This window comes from Urocampus carinirostris, chromosome 15 (assembly GCF_059441175.1).
Source record: "Urocampus carinirostris isolate Australia breed hairy pipefish chromosome 15, RoL_Ucar_1.0, whole genome shotgun sequence".
Lineage (NCBI taxonomy): Eukaryota > Metazoa > Chordata > Actinopteri > Syngnathiformes > Syngnathidae > Urocampus > Urocampus carinirostris.
In genome coordinates this window covers 7,743,231-7,761,574 of record NC_142363.1, presented here as the reverse complement: position 1 = coordinate 7,761,574, position 18,344 = coordinate 7,743,231, and the positions used below count along the sequence as shown (strand labels likewise).

General features: G+C 38.1%; 1 protein-coding gene across 1 annotated transcript in view; it reads left to right on the top strand.

Annotated features, from left to right (window-relative positions):
* The first annotated feature begins 3,358 nt into the window (after positions 1-3,358).
* The window catches only part of LOC148351438 (calpain-9-like), a 33,954-nt gene continuing 18,968 nt past the window's right edge, over positions 3,359-18,344 (top strand). The window contains 12 exon segments of the mRNA XM_088354948.1: positions 3,359-3,589; positions 4,959-5,028; positions 5,109-5,227; positions 7,949-8,082; positions 8,176-8,367; positions 8,965-9,013; positions 9,124-9,209; positions 10,331-10,408; positions 10,556-10,716; positions 11,720-11,895; positions 14,141-14,343; positions 14,457-14,496. Of these exon segments, the coding sequence (XP_088211074.1) occupies positions 3,359-3,589; positions 4,959-5,028; positions 5,109-5,227; positions 7,949-8,082; positions 8,176-8,367; positions 8,965-9,013; positions 9,124-9,209; positions 10,331-10,408; positions 10,556-10,716; positions 11,720-11,895; positions 14,141-14,343; positions 14,457-14,496 (1,539 nt within the window).

Below are 18,344 nucleotides of genomic sequence, written 5' to 3'. Positions count from 1 at the left end.
ATACTATAAAAATAAAACTACAGTGATACAATTAAAAAATATAAAACTACAACAAAATTCCGGCAGCAGAAATACTGCAAAAATAATTTAAAAAATACAACTACAGTAGAACTACACAACTAAATATCAAATGAAGTGCTTAAAATAGGGACCTAATATATACTTTTGCTTTAAATGTTATCATTTCAAAACAAATTTAATGAGACCAATCTATTTCAAAAGAAATGTGTATATATATATATATATATATATATATATATATATATATATATATATATATATATATATATATATATATATATATATATATATATATATATATATATATTTGGCCACATGTCCCACACATGATATATATATGACTAAATAACATATTCAGCTAATTATAACCGCTTGGGTTATGAATTTATAGACTTTACAAGGTCACCCAATAAAAAGTAAACCTGTCTAGTACCACTGTTTGAAATGGGCGGTGTTTGAAGATAGTTGCAACACAGCAATGTTCCACTTTCAGTGTTTTATATTCTTGAGACGCAAAAACGCTCTCGCCGTCTTCTGACTGTTTTCACACGTGCGGAATCATTTTCTCTGTGTAGGAATTGTTGTTTATCGAACCGAGGTAAGGAAAATCCCGAGTTCCGTAGCAGACAGGCCAGTGCACTGGTTATTGTTCTGGTACTGTGATTTTTTTTTGTATAACAAGAGCCATTTTAAATGAACACAGGGCAAACTGAATTGAAAATAACTTTCATTTAAACCAGTGTTTCTCAACTGGGCGGTCAGGACCCAAAAGTGGGTCAATCCGTTTTCAGTGGGTCACGGGCGTATGCCTTGGCAGAATAATACAAAGAAGGAAATAACCGAAAGTCAATAACACTCTTTAACAGTAGATGGCAATTATTCCCTGCTCGATATCTTTTTCCTTTTCAGTCAATCGGCATCATTCCAATTTTGTTTAATGGGGACCACATCATATTCTGTTGTTATTTTGTTTGTTTTATTTCCCTTTTTGATCATAATATTGCGTCCCAAGAAAGTAAGTGATAAAATGTGAAAAGTGGCTATTTTAAAGCAGTTTTAGGGGCTAACTTAAAAGCTGATGTAAGCTTATGTGCGAGAATATACGGTACTTGAAGTCCTTTTGTCATTCTTTTTACAAACGTGAATATATTCTTCTATCTTTGCTTTAAAATCCTTTGATTGGATACATTTGAGAAGTGAAAAAGTTTTCTTGATTTGGGTCGCAGTCTACCAATATGGGTAAACGGTCGGCTCTGATTCAAGACCAGTTGAGAACCACTGATTTAAATAATCTGCCATGTTTTTTTTGGACTTTCATTTGAAAAGTAAGACGTTATACCTATTTTTGTTTTGATCCAAAATATTTTAATAGTTTGTGAGCACATTCATACCTACCTTCTGCTTTTAAACCCTTCCTCGAGTCAAGATTCAAGCTTTTACATTTTTAAAAGTGATTTATACATGTAGTTTATTTTTGTCAAAATGTTTATTTGGTGGCAGTAGCTCAGGGGGTAGTGTGGTTGTCTTGGGACCAAAAGATCTCAGGTTCAATTCCAGGCTTCTCAGAGTTAAATGTTGAAGTGTCCTTGGGCAAAACACTGAACTTCTAATGCCCCTATAAGCAGGTAAGAGCCTTGCATGGCGGAAATCGCTGTCTGTGTGTAAGTGTGTATGTGAATGGGTAAGTGTGAAGCGCTTAAGTGACTTGAAAAGCGCCATATATATGCACACCATTTACATTTAGCTCTTACTAGAAAGACTCTGTGCCGCATTGAAACGCGAAACCGTATATTCTATTCTATTCTATTCTATTTCCCCTTTTGGCAATGGCATTCACCTGTAGAGTGACCTAAACATGTTCGGAGCTGAGAGAGTAAAATGTTTTTTCTGGGAAAACTGCCTACCCTGCAAAACAAAAAATGCTGAGTCAGCTTTTAGGGGGCAATTTTACATCTGGGTTAACCGACCTGAAGGCCATTGTGAATTTCCCTGCGGGGATGAATAAAGTATCTATCTATCTATCTATCTATCTATCTATCTATCTATCTATCTATCTATCTATCTATCTATCTATCTATCTATCTATCTATCTATCTATCTATCTATCTATCTATCTATCTATCTATCTATCTATCTATCTATCTATCTATCTATCTATCTATCTATCTATCTATCTATCTATCTATCTATCTATCTATCTATCTATCTATCTATCTGTCTGTCTGTCTGTCTGTCTGTCTGTCTGTCTGTCTGTCTGTCTGTCTGTCTGTCTGTCTGTCTGTCTGTCTGTCTGTCTGTCTGTCTATCTATCTATCTATCTATCTATCTATCTATCTATCTATTAAAAGATGATATTCATATCTAATTTCCTTCCACTTTCCTTTGGTGGACAGGCACACAAACATTCCTTAATGGTGTTGATATTCAATGTCATTCTGGTCTGGGTGAGTGGATTTTTTTTCTGGGGGAAATGCTGAGTCAGCAAAACCAAAAGTGTTGAGTCAACTTTGTAATGGCAGTTTGGTTTAGTTTAGGGTGGATTTTGTAACCTAGGAGATTTAACAAAAAGAAAAGGTTCCAGGGATGGGTAATACATCAGTCCTCTCGATGTTAAGTATTGGCAGAAGATGATGGACCCATGTGGGGTAGGCACGAACTGCAGGCAGGGGTGCTCAAAAACAAGGAGGGTTTTCACAAGTGGGCACAAAGCAACTAAATTGTACAAACAACATATTAGAAATAAAAGATTATTTTTTTGGACAAAGTAAAAACTAGAATCACAGAAAATAGAAATGGAATAACGCAGGGAACAAAGAAACTGTAAACAAACAAACTAACCTGAAATGTAGGAGAATATTAAAGTAGTACTGAAAATACAGGAGGACAATGGCAGACAAAAAGGAAAATGTCAATGACCCAACCACGTGTGGAGATCAAAATGTCCTTTTAAAAGGGTTTAGGATAGTTGAACACAGGTGTGTAGTGCCCAGTTCAAACCTCGGTTGGGGCACTCTGGGTGAAGGAATTGTGTAAGATCCTAACACTCCAGTTCTTTTTGCAAGTTCAAAATGTGCTATTGTCTCCCCTACCTATTTTGAGTTTCTAATAAACTGTAAATTTTTCACACTGAAATGTGTGTGTAGATTCAGACAATTCCAAAATATTTCTGTTTCAATCGATCGATGGTTTAACCCTTTTATTGATGTATCAATAAATCCGTCTGACAGACCAACTTACGGATCTATCCATCAATCCATGCGTGTTTGACTGCACTGTTCTGTCCAAAATGTCCCATTTGAGAACATTGCTTGTCTTTCTCCAGATTCTCATCCTGACAATGCCTGCGCCAGGTGTTTGCCTCAACATAATGGAGGCTCGTCACAAACAGGGTTGTTATGGAGGTTCAGACCACGGTTTCTTGGGACAAAACTTCCAACAGCTAAAACAGTACTGCCTTGGCCAAAATGTAAGGTACATAGACGATAAATTCCCTCCTGACAGGAGCTCCATTGGCTCAGGTTTACTTCCTCCTTCTGACTTTGACCGAGTGGTTTGGCTTAGACCTGTGGTGAGTGACTTCAATGTATATTGAATCATATAATGTACCGCAAGGTAACCTTTGAACTAAATACTTGTGTTTAAGGACCAACATTTCTATATCCTAACAGTAGTTAACATCTTAGAAGCAGTTAAAATGTTTGAACAGGCCTGTTTGATGAGGTCCTAAATGGGGGGAAATAGCTCATAAAGGAGGCATGTAAAACTCAGTTTGGCTCGGGGGCTGGATCCAGACTTTATTTTCTTAAATTGGCCGGGTCAGTAATACACAATGTCAAAGTTAATAAGCTATTTTTTACCGGCTTTATCATTCAGCAATCTTGACTCTTGCACTGCAACTCACCCCTTGTTAAGTGTCAGGTTGGGAAGAGCAAAGTGGAATAAATTTTGGTGAAGTAGTTGTGTTTTAGACTCTAACCACCTCCCATCAGGGGGATATTGCTTCGGTAAATAGATAGGTGGATCATTCAGTCTACATTTTTGTCTTACCCTACAAATTATATTCACGAATGAAAATTGATATTTTCCAAGCAAATGTTTTCACCAACAATGACTGTCAATAGCAATGACTGTCTTAACAAATTGCTTATTTTAACTGTTGAATAAATGCAGGTTTACATCTGAACCAACTCACTACACTAAACAAACTCAAGTTGGCGGTATGAATACAAATATTCTTGCCTTAATTGTCATATTTGAAGTAAACGGAAGAGTTTTCGCAGTGAATGGGCAATAACATCAGACACAACTACTAGGCTGAGAAAATACTGTCTTTAACATGGAACCAGATACATCCTATTTTTAATGATTTGCTCAGACTCTCAGTTGTGCCATCAATCGTTCTTCCCCACTATCTTATTGTACTCCTGAAATTAACTTGCTGCTGCTGGCTTGTAAAGTTTTTGCCTTTACAAGCGCATCAATATCAAGTATAATACCCTGAGTAGAACTACATTTAACAACTGTTCTGTTTTATTATTGTTCATCACAGGAAACTAAATATTGTACAAGATTGTTTTCATTACAATGTTGTACAACGTGGCACTGTAAAAAAAGTGTCATGATGAACTTCTTTTGTAGTCTAGAGGTCAGGATTAAGCACTTCCCCGCCGCAAACCGGGATTTATTTCCATTGCACCCAATACTGAGCAAAAGTGGTCGGTGATATTTGTTGACTCATCAAATCATTGATCAATTATGTTGATTTGCTACTGTAAAACCTCAGTATAACACGCATAAAAGGTTTTTTCTTTAAATTTTTATAGGTTAAAAAATAAGGAACTGCATAAGCAAAAACAAAGGCTAATTATTTGTCTTTTTTGACACGTGGTCTGGCGTTAGCTGACCACTGCGCTAACGCATCTTTATGTGTGTTTCAGAAAATTTCCCATAATCCAAATTTCATAATAAGCGGAACGTCCAGATTTGATTTTGGCCAAGGAATTCTTGGTAGGGGAGTCCTCTTGTTCACCATATTTTTGAAGCATTCATTTTTCAATGAGTAACGTCTCCTCACTATTTTTCCACAGGAAACTGTTGGTTTCTTGCATCTATTGGATCCTTAACTTTCCAGAATGAAATCCTTGAGAAAGTCGTTCCTCTCGAGCAAACTTTTAATGACAACTACACTGGGATATTCCACTTCAAGGTGAAAAATTACCAAATGTTTCGATCTTGAGGAACTTCAACACAGAACAGCTGGCATAAAAGATCAGAAATTGATCAAATCAAATGTATTTGTAGAGCACTGTGAAGTACTTTGTAACCCAGTAAAAAGTGGACGAGGCCAGTAAACAGCAGCAAACAAACAGACTACAACAACAAATAAAGACTACACTGTTCAAAACCATTGGCAATGACTAGTCAATCGAATATTATGCAGCTGTCTGATAAGGTTGCTCACCTTGTCGGAGGCCGCTTTTTAGAGAAACTGTGGATGGAAATAACAATGTTTGCTACCGAGCGATAGTCTTCTTCCTGACATGTTCACATCCATCCATCCATTGTCTTCTGCTTATCTGGGGTAGGGAAGCCTTAAAGGGGAAGCCCAGACGTCCCTATCCCCAGCCACCTCCTCCAGCTCATCCGACGGGATCCCGAGGCGTTCCCAGGCCAGCCGAGACACAAAGTCTCTCCAGCATGTCTTTGGTCGCCCCCGGGGCCTCCTGCCGGTGGGACATGACCGGAACACCTCCCGAGGGAGGCGTCCAGGAGGCATCCTTATCAGATGCCCGAGCCACGTCTACTGGCTCATCTAAATGCGGAGGAGCAGTGGCTCAACACTGAGTCCCTCCCTGATGACTGAGCTTCTCACCTTATCTCTAAGGGAAAACCCAGACACTTGCGGAGGAAACTCATTTCGGCCACTTGTATCCGGGATCGTGTTCTTTCGGTCATAACCCAAAGTTCATGACCATAGGTGAGGGTAGGAACGTAGATCGACCGGTAGATCGAGAGCTTTGCATTTTGGCTTAGCTCCCTCTTCACCACGACGGACCGGTACAGGGTCCAAATGATGGCAGACGCTGCACCGACCCGTCTGTCGATCTCCTGTGAACAAGACCCCAAGATACCTAAACTCCTCCATTTGGGGCAAGATTTCATCCCCAACCTGGAAGGAGCATGCCACCCTTTTCTGGCTGAGTACTATGGTCTCAGACTTAGAGGTGCTGACCCTCATCCCGGCTGTTTCACATTCAGCTGCGAATCGCTCCAATGAGAGCTGAAGATCACGGCCTGAGGAAGCCAACAGCACAACGTCATCTGCAAAATGCTGGGGCCCCAAAACCGGGCTCCATCCCCACCAAGGCTGCGCCTAGAAATTCTGTCCATAAAAATTATGAACAGAATCGGTGACAAAGGGCAGCCCTGGCGGAGTCCAAGCCTCACCGGGAACGAATCCGACTTACTGCTGGCAACGCGCACCAGACTCTGGCACCGGGCATACAGGGACGGCAGAGCCCGGATAAGACTACCCCAGACTTCCGAAGCATCCCCCACAGGGCCTCCCGAGGAGCACAGTTGAATGCCTTCTCCAAGTCCACAAAACAAATGTACAGTAGACCGGATAGGCATATTTCCATGCACCCTCAAGGACCCTGCATAGGGTATGGAGCTGGTCCAGTGTTGCGCGGCCGGGACGAAAACTACACTGTTCCTCCTGAATCCGAGATTCGACCTCCTGGCGGACCCTCCTCATCAGTACCCCTGAATAGACCTTACCACGGAGGCTGAGAAGTATGATTCCCCGGTAGTTGGAACACACTCTCCGGTCCCCCTTCTTAAAGAGGGTAACCACCACCCCAATCTGCCAGTCCAGAGGCACTGTCTCCGATGTCCACGCAATGTTGCAGAGGCGTGTCAACCATGGAGGATGTTCACATATGTAAACAAATCCTCCAGTCTGGCTGATTTCATTCCACCCAATCTGTACCACTTTGTTGTAAATGGAGTATCCCCATACACCGGTGCTCATCTAAAAGCTTGTAAAAATGTAGATGCTTACCAGTTCATCGTAGCTGGTATGCGTTATTGTGCTTTGTTTTGCCGACAAATGCACAGCGTGAAATATTCCCTAAAATGACTTGGCATCTAAATTTTGGGGAACTGTGATAGAACAGTAAAGCACAGGGCATTTGCATCTTGTATAGAAATCCCTTTTGAGTATGTTTTTTATATTTTTTTTGGCAAAGTGACCTTTTCTCTTCTGAACGTTTGTCTCTCATTTTATCTGTTGATAATTTGAGAGTTCTTTTCAGCATAATAAGCATTATGGTAGAGCACATAACAGTTTCAATAGATGTGATTTTCGGAAGATTACTATTCTTAATCCCTGGTCAATCACAATCAAAGCAGCTCAATTACATAGTGAGAATTGGAAACAGAGGGCCACTAACGTAGCGAGTTAGAACTAAAGAAGTTATTATATTAAGTGTCTCTGATGTGACTTGTACCTACTTGACATTAAATTGCTCAAAAATACATGCAATGTACCTTGTAAAAAATGTTCGCTGAAAATCCTAGACTAGGGCTGCCAGGCTGTCAAGTGTTGTGCCTCTGTTTGACTGGGGATAAACATTGTCATCCTCTGTCTTTATCAAAAGGAATAAAAAATCCAAATCAGGCTTAGAAGCTTTCCCACCACATAGGGATTAATCACCTTTGTTCTCATTCTGCCAGAGAAGGCATCTTGGCGTCACATGCAAAAGGTCAATATGAAGATTAAATTTTTTGCGGCTCCAAACATGTGGTTTTGTTTTGGGTATTTTGGTCCAATATGGCTCTAACAACATTTCAAGTTGCATACCCCTGATTATCATCTTAGCTGAAGAGTTTGACCAATTTATAATTTTCTGTCTTCAAAATCTAGTTCTGGAGATTTGGAATCTGGGTAGATGTTGTCATCGATGACAAACTACCAACCATCGATGGCAGGCTAATCTTCGTTCATTCCAAAAACCAGGATGAGTTCTGGCCTGCGTTGTTAGAAAAAGCATACGCTAAGTAAAAGACAAATTAATTTTCCCCCTTTTAGAACTGCACTCATTCCATTACAGCAATCCATTACCTAGGCTGATATTTGTTGAACTCTGCTAGGATATGCGGTTCCTATACGGATATGCGAGCTGGAACTCCTTCAGAAGCTATGATGGATTTCACAGGCGGTGTACATATGTGTATCAAGCTGTCAGAAGCGTCAGCCAACTTGTGGGAGTTTATGAACAGAGCCGGAAGTTCCAAAACCCTCATGGTCTGCGGCACACCCCAAGGAGTAAGTGTAACCCTTCCGTATGCTGCTAGTCAGGTGAAAGAAAAGCTTCTAGATTAGTTCTAGGTTTGATGAGTGGTAAAATTATTAGCAGAAACACCAAAGTATAAATCAATTTTAACAAAAGCCAGCAATGTAATAGCAATGTAATGAATAATGGACAAGACATTAGAAAATATTTAACATTAAATTAAATTATTGTAAAAGAAAACCTAGGATTAAGGTGTTGAATAAAAACTTTTAAGTTTGATCGCTATTTTGACATGATCTGAAAAGACGTGACAAAACTACTCGGGTGAGAGCGGAAAACAGTAACACTAAAACCGGTGTAATGGTGGAAAAAAAATGATTAGTTACATTTTCCCGTTACCAGAAAAATAACGCTGTTACGTCACGGCATTTTTTATAACGCTGTTATTCTCAACACTGGTCAAGAGTAAATATAATCCAATTCCCACCGTGAACTTGATGTGGAGTTTTAAGATGAATCTGATCCCCGTTGAATAACTGATCTGTACATTTAATGTTAGATATGGAACTTGAGTTTTATTTTATTGCACAAAAAGTAACATCCATGTGATTTTTTTTTCTTAGGCGACAGACGATTATGTTTCCAGAAATGGACTGGTCCTTGGCCATGCCTACACTGTAACAGGTGCCCTGCAGGTGACCTTTTGTCTTATATGTGTCAAGTATTCTAAGTCCCTTTATTTGCTGCCAACAAGGGTAATAGCCGTCTAAATTGATTTTTATCAATGCCACTTTCTGCTTAATAGATATCTAGTTCTGGTAAAATTGTGAAGTTGGTGCGACTGTGGAATCCTTGGGGGAAAGTAGAATGGAATGGGGATTGGAGTGATCGGTAAGAAATGTTAGCTGTGTGGTAATTCACATAGAGTAAGAAGTACATTTTCCGGACTATAAGGCGCACCTAAAAACCTTACTTTAGTCAGAAACTTGAAAGGGCGCCTTATTACCCAGTGCATTATATACGTACCACAGAATAGAGTGAACGGGATTAGAAATATACACACAATTCTTACTGACAGTGCCATTGTTATTATCATATATATTGTTTTTATATAGTATGCTGATAATGTAGGGTGAGTCTGCCGCAAAATCTGCTGAGGTCTGCAAGGGACGTAAGAATGGGGTTAGGTCTACCTTCCAAACAGGACAACTACCTTAAACATAAAGCACAATTAACAATGGAATGGTTTAAAACTAACAATATAAAAGTGCTAGAATGGCCAAGCCAAATTTGAGACCTCAAACCTATAGAGCATTTGTGGAAAGATCTAAAATTCAGTGCACAAATCTTCACCATCAAACCTTAAGGAACTTGGGCTGTTTCATAAGGAAGAATGGGAAAATATTTCTGTTTCAAGATGTGCAAAACGTGTAGAGACACACCCAAAAAGACTTACTGTGTCCGCAGTAAAAGTATTAAGTAAAATGGGGCCAATATGTTTTCAACCCTTACATTTCATTGGTGTTTATCTTAACACAATATTTCATGTTAAATAATAATGGTTTCTTTTCACAATTGTGTATCGTATGTTGATGAATCTTAAGAAATATTTTATATATTCATCTAGTTATCTTATATTATCTAGTTTGAAGCTTAAAATATGGCAATATGTCATATTTCTTGGGGCGGGGGCAATACTTTTGCAAGGCACTGTACAATATTTAACGATTTTGGTTAGCCACAATTATCGACTGATAACTTTTTGCACTAATACTGTATATGCAGTAGGTGTATAAAGAGCCCAAAGGCAGTACACGAATACACACGGCTCAATAGTCATGACCCTTGTAGTCTGTTGCCCCTTTTATGTGAAAAATATATGACAAAAGACAATTTTTGGGGTTTTGCCTTATAATCTGGTGTGCCTTATTGTGCGGAAAATACAACCCTTTTGCTGTAGCGTATGAAAGCTCTGGACATGATGATCCACCAAATTGTCTCTTTGTCCTCAGCTCTTGTTTGTGGCAGACAGTGAGCGATACCGATCGCCAAAAGATGAAACTTTCAGTGCGTGACGATGGAGAATTTTGGTAAAATATTTCTAAGAACTCCACATAGAGTGCTATGCTTGCCATGTAGATGACTTTTCGTTGCATGATTAATTTTTGCGTTTTTGCATATTTCTAAGATCTACAATATGTTTAAAAAAGCAATTTGCTGTGTCCCCAAATGAACAGGATGACCATTGAAGATTTTTGTAAATTCTTTGAGGATCTGGATATCTGCTCGCCCTTTCCCAACTTTCTTGATGGCAACAATGTTGACCAGTGGAAGATATCGTCTTTTGGGGGTAGACGGGTTGCAGGAATCACTGCAGGAGGATGCATGAATAATAGAGGTGAAGCAGCGATGGTTCAAAACTAATGCACTACAGCAGGCATGTCAAGTATATGGCCCGCTGAATGATTTATTTCGACCAATTATGTCAACAAAAGAACCAAGTCTCTGGCTCATTTATGTCAAAAGTTATGATATGAAGGGCAGTAAAGTTGTAAAAGATATCTATTCATCTACCTCTGTGAAGAGGTGTTCACTATGTTGAATGATATAATAGTAAAATAAATAATAATAGTTTCAGCAGCCAGCAGTAGCAAGTAGACTGCACTAGTGCAAAGAGAGGGAGGGGGAAAAAGGTACAACATTTGTTTGCACAGATAATTAAAGAAATGGATTTATATGGTTTCATGTGAAAGAGAATGTCATACAGTATTTTCTCAGGTTCAATAGATAGATAGATAGATAGATAGATACTTTATTCATCCCCGAAATTCACACCATTAATACCCAAATACGCCCAGTCTGATAATTGTATCTAATATTATTGCATTTTCACTACAAAAATTCTTATTTTGTATTTCTTTTTAAATTATATTTTCACATTTTCATCCCACTTGGGTTTGTTTAGTGTGGTGAGTTGGTTCATATCTAAAACTACATTTACTCAGCAGTTTAAATGAAACATTGACATTTAATGCCAAACACAAAAACCTTCTTGATCTAATTATTTGTGAATGCTCAGAAAATATCAGTACTTATTTGGGGTAGGCTGCAGGTATAGGCTGGAAGATAAAGAACAGTACTGAAAACAAAGCTAAATATTTGGCGTAGACATTTGTTTACTGATCAAGCCATCTGAGAATATAAAGTTTAGGTACAACCCCCTAGCCAAACTCAGTTTGACATGAATGTACTACAGCCTTATGTACAATTTAATTTGGACCAGTAAAGTTACATTAGACAATATTTTAAGGCAAGATTTTAGAATCAAGATCACTTACCATCATTAACAGCAAAAATATACCAATGAACTCAAAACGTTAACATTGCTTTTTTCCCTTTAGATAGTTTCTGGACTAATCCACAATACCGGATCAAGGTCACAAATGAAGAATCTATGAAAACTGGAAAACAGAATATAGTGGTAACACTCATTCAAAGGGCTGACAAAAGACACAGGCGCTTGATCCAGAATCTTCACATTGGCTTCAATATATTCGAGGTATAACAAAATTGAATTGTTTTATTTCACATATCTTCTCTGAAGTTTGAAAGTATATGTTTAAGTGAAATGGCAAGAAAATGCAGACACACATAGCATACATGTACATTTTTGGGGGGAAAGAATGTGCTTTGGCAGTTCAGACAGTGAACTCTAAATCCCCTCAAAACAATACGACACAAATAAAAATATTTTATCAGATCAAGGTTTATTGCTTTAAAACAGGGGTGTCAACCGCGTAGTAGTAAACGCATGGTAGGAAACAGATTCTCACGGGGCCCGGAATAGTTCAGTAATGGCAAAAAAAGTGTGCCTTAGCTCGTCTTTTCAAAGGCTTAAAATTAAATAATGATTTAGGTTATGTTAAGATGTTATTATAAAACTGAAAAGTTGAATGAAGTTCAATGATTTTGATCATGTTTATGCGAGACGGATCAACTTTCAGGTTTCAAAAAATAAAGGTTGGAACAGCAAAAGAATATATCGATATCTATCCAAAATGCTAAAATTCTCTTTCTGTATTTTTGCTCTCAATGTCTGGTCGCTGAACTTTCCTCTAATCCTTGAGGAACGATAACAAGCAAATGCAATTTAGTCTGATACTGTGGCAACCACTGATGACAACACAAAAACACAACTCCCGCGTCTGTGTTGCAATCTGGCACCATACTGCACGGTATATTTATCTTACGTTTTTACATGACGCAGCCCTTATTCGTGTTTCTTTCAGCGCAGTAGAATGTATGTAATCATCTTTTTGTAATCCCTATCTTAAACGGTCACATCATCAGAAAACACATAATCTAAACAACTCAGAGCAGAGCTGAAAAATGAAGCAGCTGTAATCCATGTCAGGTGTGCTCACAGTGCCGTTGGTGTTTTGCAGAAAAAGCCATCAGCACCAAATTTCGCGGTTGGCGGTTTTCAAGACAAAATTGAGTTTCGTTCTTAAATTTGAGCATGCATTTTTTAAACAAGTGCACTCTGTAGTCCAGAATCCACGGTACTGACGCTTAGTTCTTGGCTTGCTTTTGAGTTAAAGTAAATAAATCATTTTCATACATTGTTCTAATAAATCTAAATTTTTGTTTTTGCTTTCCTCATCAACGGATTCTTCTTCTCCCACACAAGTTGAATGAAAAAGTAAGGATGGAATTCTTCTTGTATACAGTGGTACCTTTTCATATGAACTTAATATGTTCCAGAATCGTGCTAGTAACTCAAATTGTTCGTGTAAATTGCAAATGTTTGGAATATGAAAAAAATAATTTGTCTGTTATATCCCTCCCAAAAGTATCCAAGTGAAGCCTTAATAGTTATAATACACATCTTTCTGAGCATGAATTTTTTTTTAACTAAACTCTCGGGGCAGAACGGCAGCTAAGTGGCTAGCACGTCCGCTGTGGTCATGAGATCAAGTCCAGCTACCAACCTTCCTGTGCAGAGTTTGCATGTTTTTACGGTGCTTGCGTAGGTTTCCTCCAACATTCCAAAAACATGCATGTCAGGTTAAATGCCCAGTCCAAATTGTCCCTAGGTGTGAATGAGATGATGGATGGAACTAAACTCTTAACTTTACTTTCAAATATGATATATGCACAACATACAGCACGGAAGGAATGACTTCCTCTTGCCCGCATTCAAACTTAAAAGAAATCAATTACGATACAAATGAATAGCAGCGTGGTCAAAAAAAAAAGACAAAAATGCATATAAAAGCATATAAGGTAATGAATAAAAAATGTACAAAGTATAACTGTCACGGTTGTCATGACACGTTAGGCAGCCGGTCTGGCGTGGAAAGACGGGAAGCCAGAGACCCACGAGATCAATAACGAATCAAGATAACAAAAATAAACAGGAGAAACTTGACGGGAACAAAAACTGGAGAAACTAACAAACAGGACAAAAAGAGACGGAAACAAAACTGTAACCCGAAATTAAACAGGACAAAAATACACGAGAACAATACCGGACTTGAAATATCAATAGCAAAAGAGGACCGAGTCGGAACCCACGTCTTGTGGGGCAGAAGTTTGTTTGAAGGGCTGACCCAAACGCAAGAGAGCGCTGAGCTTAATATAGAAAGAAAGCCAAATTCTCAACAAGCCGCAGCTTGCACCACATGGGCGGGGCCAATTGGGCACCATGGCAACAATGACAGCTTGTGTTCGAAATTTGCTCGTTTAAAGAGGAACCACTGTATTTGCATTATTGTAAACATTCACAAATGTTGATCATGTTGATCTTTCTTCAGCACAAGTCACACAAGGGCAAATTTGCAGCCACGTTCTTCAGTAGTCATCTGCCTGTTGCCCAAACTAAAATGCACTTAAACGGACGTGAGGTCATGGAGTTCCTCTGGCTGAAACCTGGCCATTATCTCATCGTGCCTTCAACCTTCAATCCCAACGAAAACTCATCTTTCCTCTTGACCATCTACTCCAAAGCGGAGATCCTGGGCTAGTAGGTTTGCTTGTTATTCCACCGCTTCCTTTTGTATTCCACAAATAGCCAAAAATCTGGGACTCTTACAAAATAAATCAATGTTTAATGTAACTTTTCGTATACCTTCACAGTGAAACTTCTCAGGAGCATGGACGTGAACTTCATCAAAAGGTACATAGTAAAATAACCAGTGTCAATTTAACACATAAAGATTACATGTTATACTACACCCTTATTCCTTTCCACAGAGAGAAAAATGTGCACTGAAAGTAGAGTTAGATTGCTTTGCAAAAGTGTTGCCCCCTCCCTCAAGAACCTTTTGACATATGGCCATATTTTAGACTTAAAATGTATAGATAAAAAACTCAAAATATTTTCTAAAAATCAACAAGTGGCACTCAATTGTGAAAAGAAACCAAATGTATTCATCATTTCATATTGTGCTAATAAATAAATATTAAAAAGTAGGTATTGCAAATATATTGGCGCCCTTTAAATTAATACTTTTGCTGTGATCACAGCAACAAGTCTTTTTGGTTTTCTCACATCTTGAAACAGAAATATTTGCCCATTCTTTCTTACAAAACAGCGCAATGTCCTTAAGGTTTTTCAGATCTTTTCACAAATGCTTTAAGACAAGTGGTGTCTGAACTATGGCTTGGCCATACTATCTTATATGTTGTTAGTTTTAAACCATTCCATTGTAAATCTTTTTTAAAAATTTAGGGTAATTTTCCTGTTGGAAGGTCAACTTGCGCAAAATTTTCAGGTCTCTTGCAGACTTCCGATTTTGTGCCAGAATTGTCCTGTATTTGGCTCATCAATTTTCTCATCAACTTTTTTTGATCTCCCTGCTGAGGAAAACAACCCCAGAGTATGATACTGCCACTACCATCTTTGACAGTAAGGATGGAGTTTTCAGAGCGATGTACAGTGGTCCTCTTACTTGAAACGTAACGTTTTGCATTCAGCCTAAAAAGTTCAATTTTGGTCTCATCTGACAAGAAAACCTTGTTCCACATGTTATTTGTGTCTTCCATGTGGCTTCTTGCCAATGCCAAACTGGCTTTTTATTGTATTCTTTCAGAAAGGGCCTTTTCTTGCCTCCCTTCCATAAAGGGTAGATTTATACAGAGTACGGTTAGTAGTTGTCTTATGCACAGATTGTACCTCTTCAGCTGTGTATGCCTGCAGGTCATCCATCCGGATCATGGGCCTCTTGGTTTGTTCTCTGATTAGTTTGCTCCTTCTTTGGGCCAAAGGTTTAGAGGCTAATGGTTGAGCAGAAAGAAAAGGGCGCCAATATTTTTAGCACACTTACTTTTCAGTTTTTCCAGTGTAAAAAAAAATATCTAATGTTTAAATAATCTGCTGACATGATTCCATTTTACGATAGTGTCTCACATGTCTTCAGTGTTGGCGGGGGTATTTTTAAAAAAGTAATTTGTTAAGGTTACTCATTAATTCCTCCAAAAACTAACTGAGTTAGTAAATGAAAAACTCTACAGTAGATGCAGGATCGGGCCTAAAACAATCATCTCGACCTGACCCTAGTCGCGGGTATATAAACCTGAACCCGCCAAGACATGACTGACTAACTTGATTTGATAACCAAGTCCGAAATAAACTCGAAGCTTTGATTTGCCGCCAAAGTAAACAGGAAGATTTACTTCGGTCGAGTGTACTTGAGCGCCAAACTGTGCGTTTTGATTTGAATACTCAGCTTGGGGTTTACTCAGGGCAGAGTCCCTCAAATCAAGTGTATACTGCAAGTGCAGTGTCAAAATGAACAGTTCTGCACCAAATTGCACATTTCGGCGCGTGCAGTGAACGAAAGTGAAAGTGAAAGTTGAGTAAAATTGCACAAAACGGCACCAAAATGAAAATGATATTCTGCAGATTGCAAGCTGCAAATAGTGAAACACTTGTAAAACTTGTAAGCTAATGGGAAGAAGAAGGATCCGTTTTCCACCCCAACACCGAGGAGGAAAATGTATTCGAACTAAGTGATTTGGAGTTAAACTGATAATTTGTTAAGCATGTTCTTGATCCAAATAATTACTTGAGTAAAAGTAAGTGCAAAAAACGGCGATAAAGATGCCCGGCCGTCCCGAATTAATGATTGACATTTTAAGTTCGGACCAGGTTTGAGTAGGTTTTGGGCTGGGCCCATGATCTTACCTCTACTAATTAAATTCTCTAGTAAAATTAAATGGTTACCACGGAAAGTAACTATTTACATGACTTTACCAAAAGATGTAGGTCAAAGAATTTAAAATTGTCTTAGCAAATACCAAACACTGCGGTGTCGACTTTGACTTTACTTTGGGTTTACTTAAAGAAGTGGGAATTCCGAATTGTTTTTAAATAACCATTTTTTTCCAGCTCTGCTCACTCAAAAAAAGGTCAGAAACGACTTTTCAGGTTGTTTTTGTTGCTTTGTCCGTACATCACCAATTATTATGCAACATTATGCATAGGATGACACAAAACGGGGGCAAACAAAAGGAAAAAGAGAGATTAAAGAATACAGAAGAAAAAAAAAGAAAAACATGGGTTTTATCATGAACACATTCACACTGAAAAATACTGGAAAATGTTGACTTTTTTTATGCTCAACAAATGTAAAGTCAACAACACGGAATCTCCCCAAAAATGCATATCAATCATTATTCCCAACACTGTCTATGATTCTTAGAAAATATATTATGTATAAATAGTTTTTTACCTTTAAGTTTGAATTTTGAAGCCTGAAATGTGGCAATATGACAAAAAGTCCTTGTTTGCTATATACTGCATTGAGTATATTCAGTGGTTTTTAATAAAATTTTATATTTTATATATAAAGGGACATTGTATTTAAGTGAGTTCCTCTTGGTGGAAAAAAAACTGTATAAAAAGTTGTTGAAAAAAGGAATAAAGATTTTCATTCATTTTTCTCATTTCTTGTTTTTTTCTTTTATTATTATTATCATAATTATTATTAGTGGTTGTAGTAGCAGTAGTAGTAGTAGTAGTAATGGTAGTAGTACAAGTAGTAGGGGTCTTTAACATGGTGCTTGCTGCTACCAGGTAGCCCCCTAAGACCACCTAAGTAGCCCTTTACTGGTTCTGAAAATACATCACGGGTCATTGTTGTATTCTAGGAAATGTGATTTCTAAATGGCATGATGTTTAATGATTGACTGAGCCTATTTTAACTTCTAATAATTACAACCTGGTAATAACAAAGTGATGACATACTAGTAACATGTTATTCCAGAAATGTGTATAAAATTGGTAGCCTTTAGCGGTGATCAGTAACTAAAAGTAGCTCTCAACTTCAAAAAGGTTGGTGACCCATGATTTTTGGTCTCAATATCTCAGAACACAGCCAGGTTTTAGAGTAATACCAATGCCAATGCATTCTTAAAAATAATGAATTATTATTATGCAGGCTCAGGAGGTAGAGCGCTCGTCTTGGGATCAAGGGATCCCAGTTCGAATCCCGGCTTGTCCGTGTTACATGTCGAAGTGTCCTTGGGTAAGACACTGAACCTCTAATGCCCCAAATAAGCAGGTTAGCGCCTTACGTGGCAGCACGGCTGCTATTGGGAAATGTGAAGCATACTGTAAAGCGCTTTGGGAAGTCTTGACTTGAAAAGCGCTATATAAATGCAGATCATTTCATTTTCATTTCATTTTACGTTTCAAAATTTTGAAGGAACAGTGCGTATTATTTAGCGCCTCCAAGTTGTTCAAAAAAAAACTGCAGTTTCGTCACTTTGAGTCTATGTAGTTTGTGTTCTTCCCTGTGTTTTATAGCACTCAATTTTGGTTGAATTTGACAATAAGGTGACATATAGTGGTCAAATATTATAAGGTGTCCCTTTAAAACTACTTTGTCAGGTACTTAAGTTTTAAAAGAAATAATAACATTTTTTTGCTATACAATCTTTTTACAGGTCCCAAATGTCCCAAATACACATCTTGATGAACAGAAAAGAACATTTTTTCGACAGTACTCCAACATGGTAAAA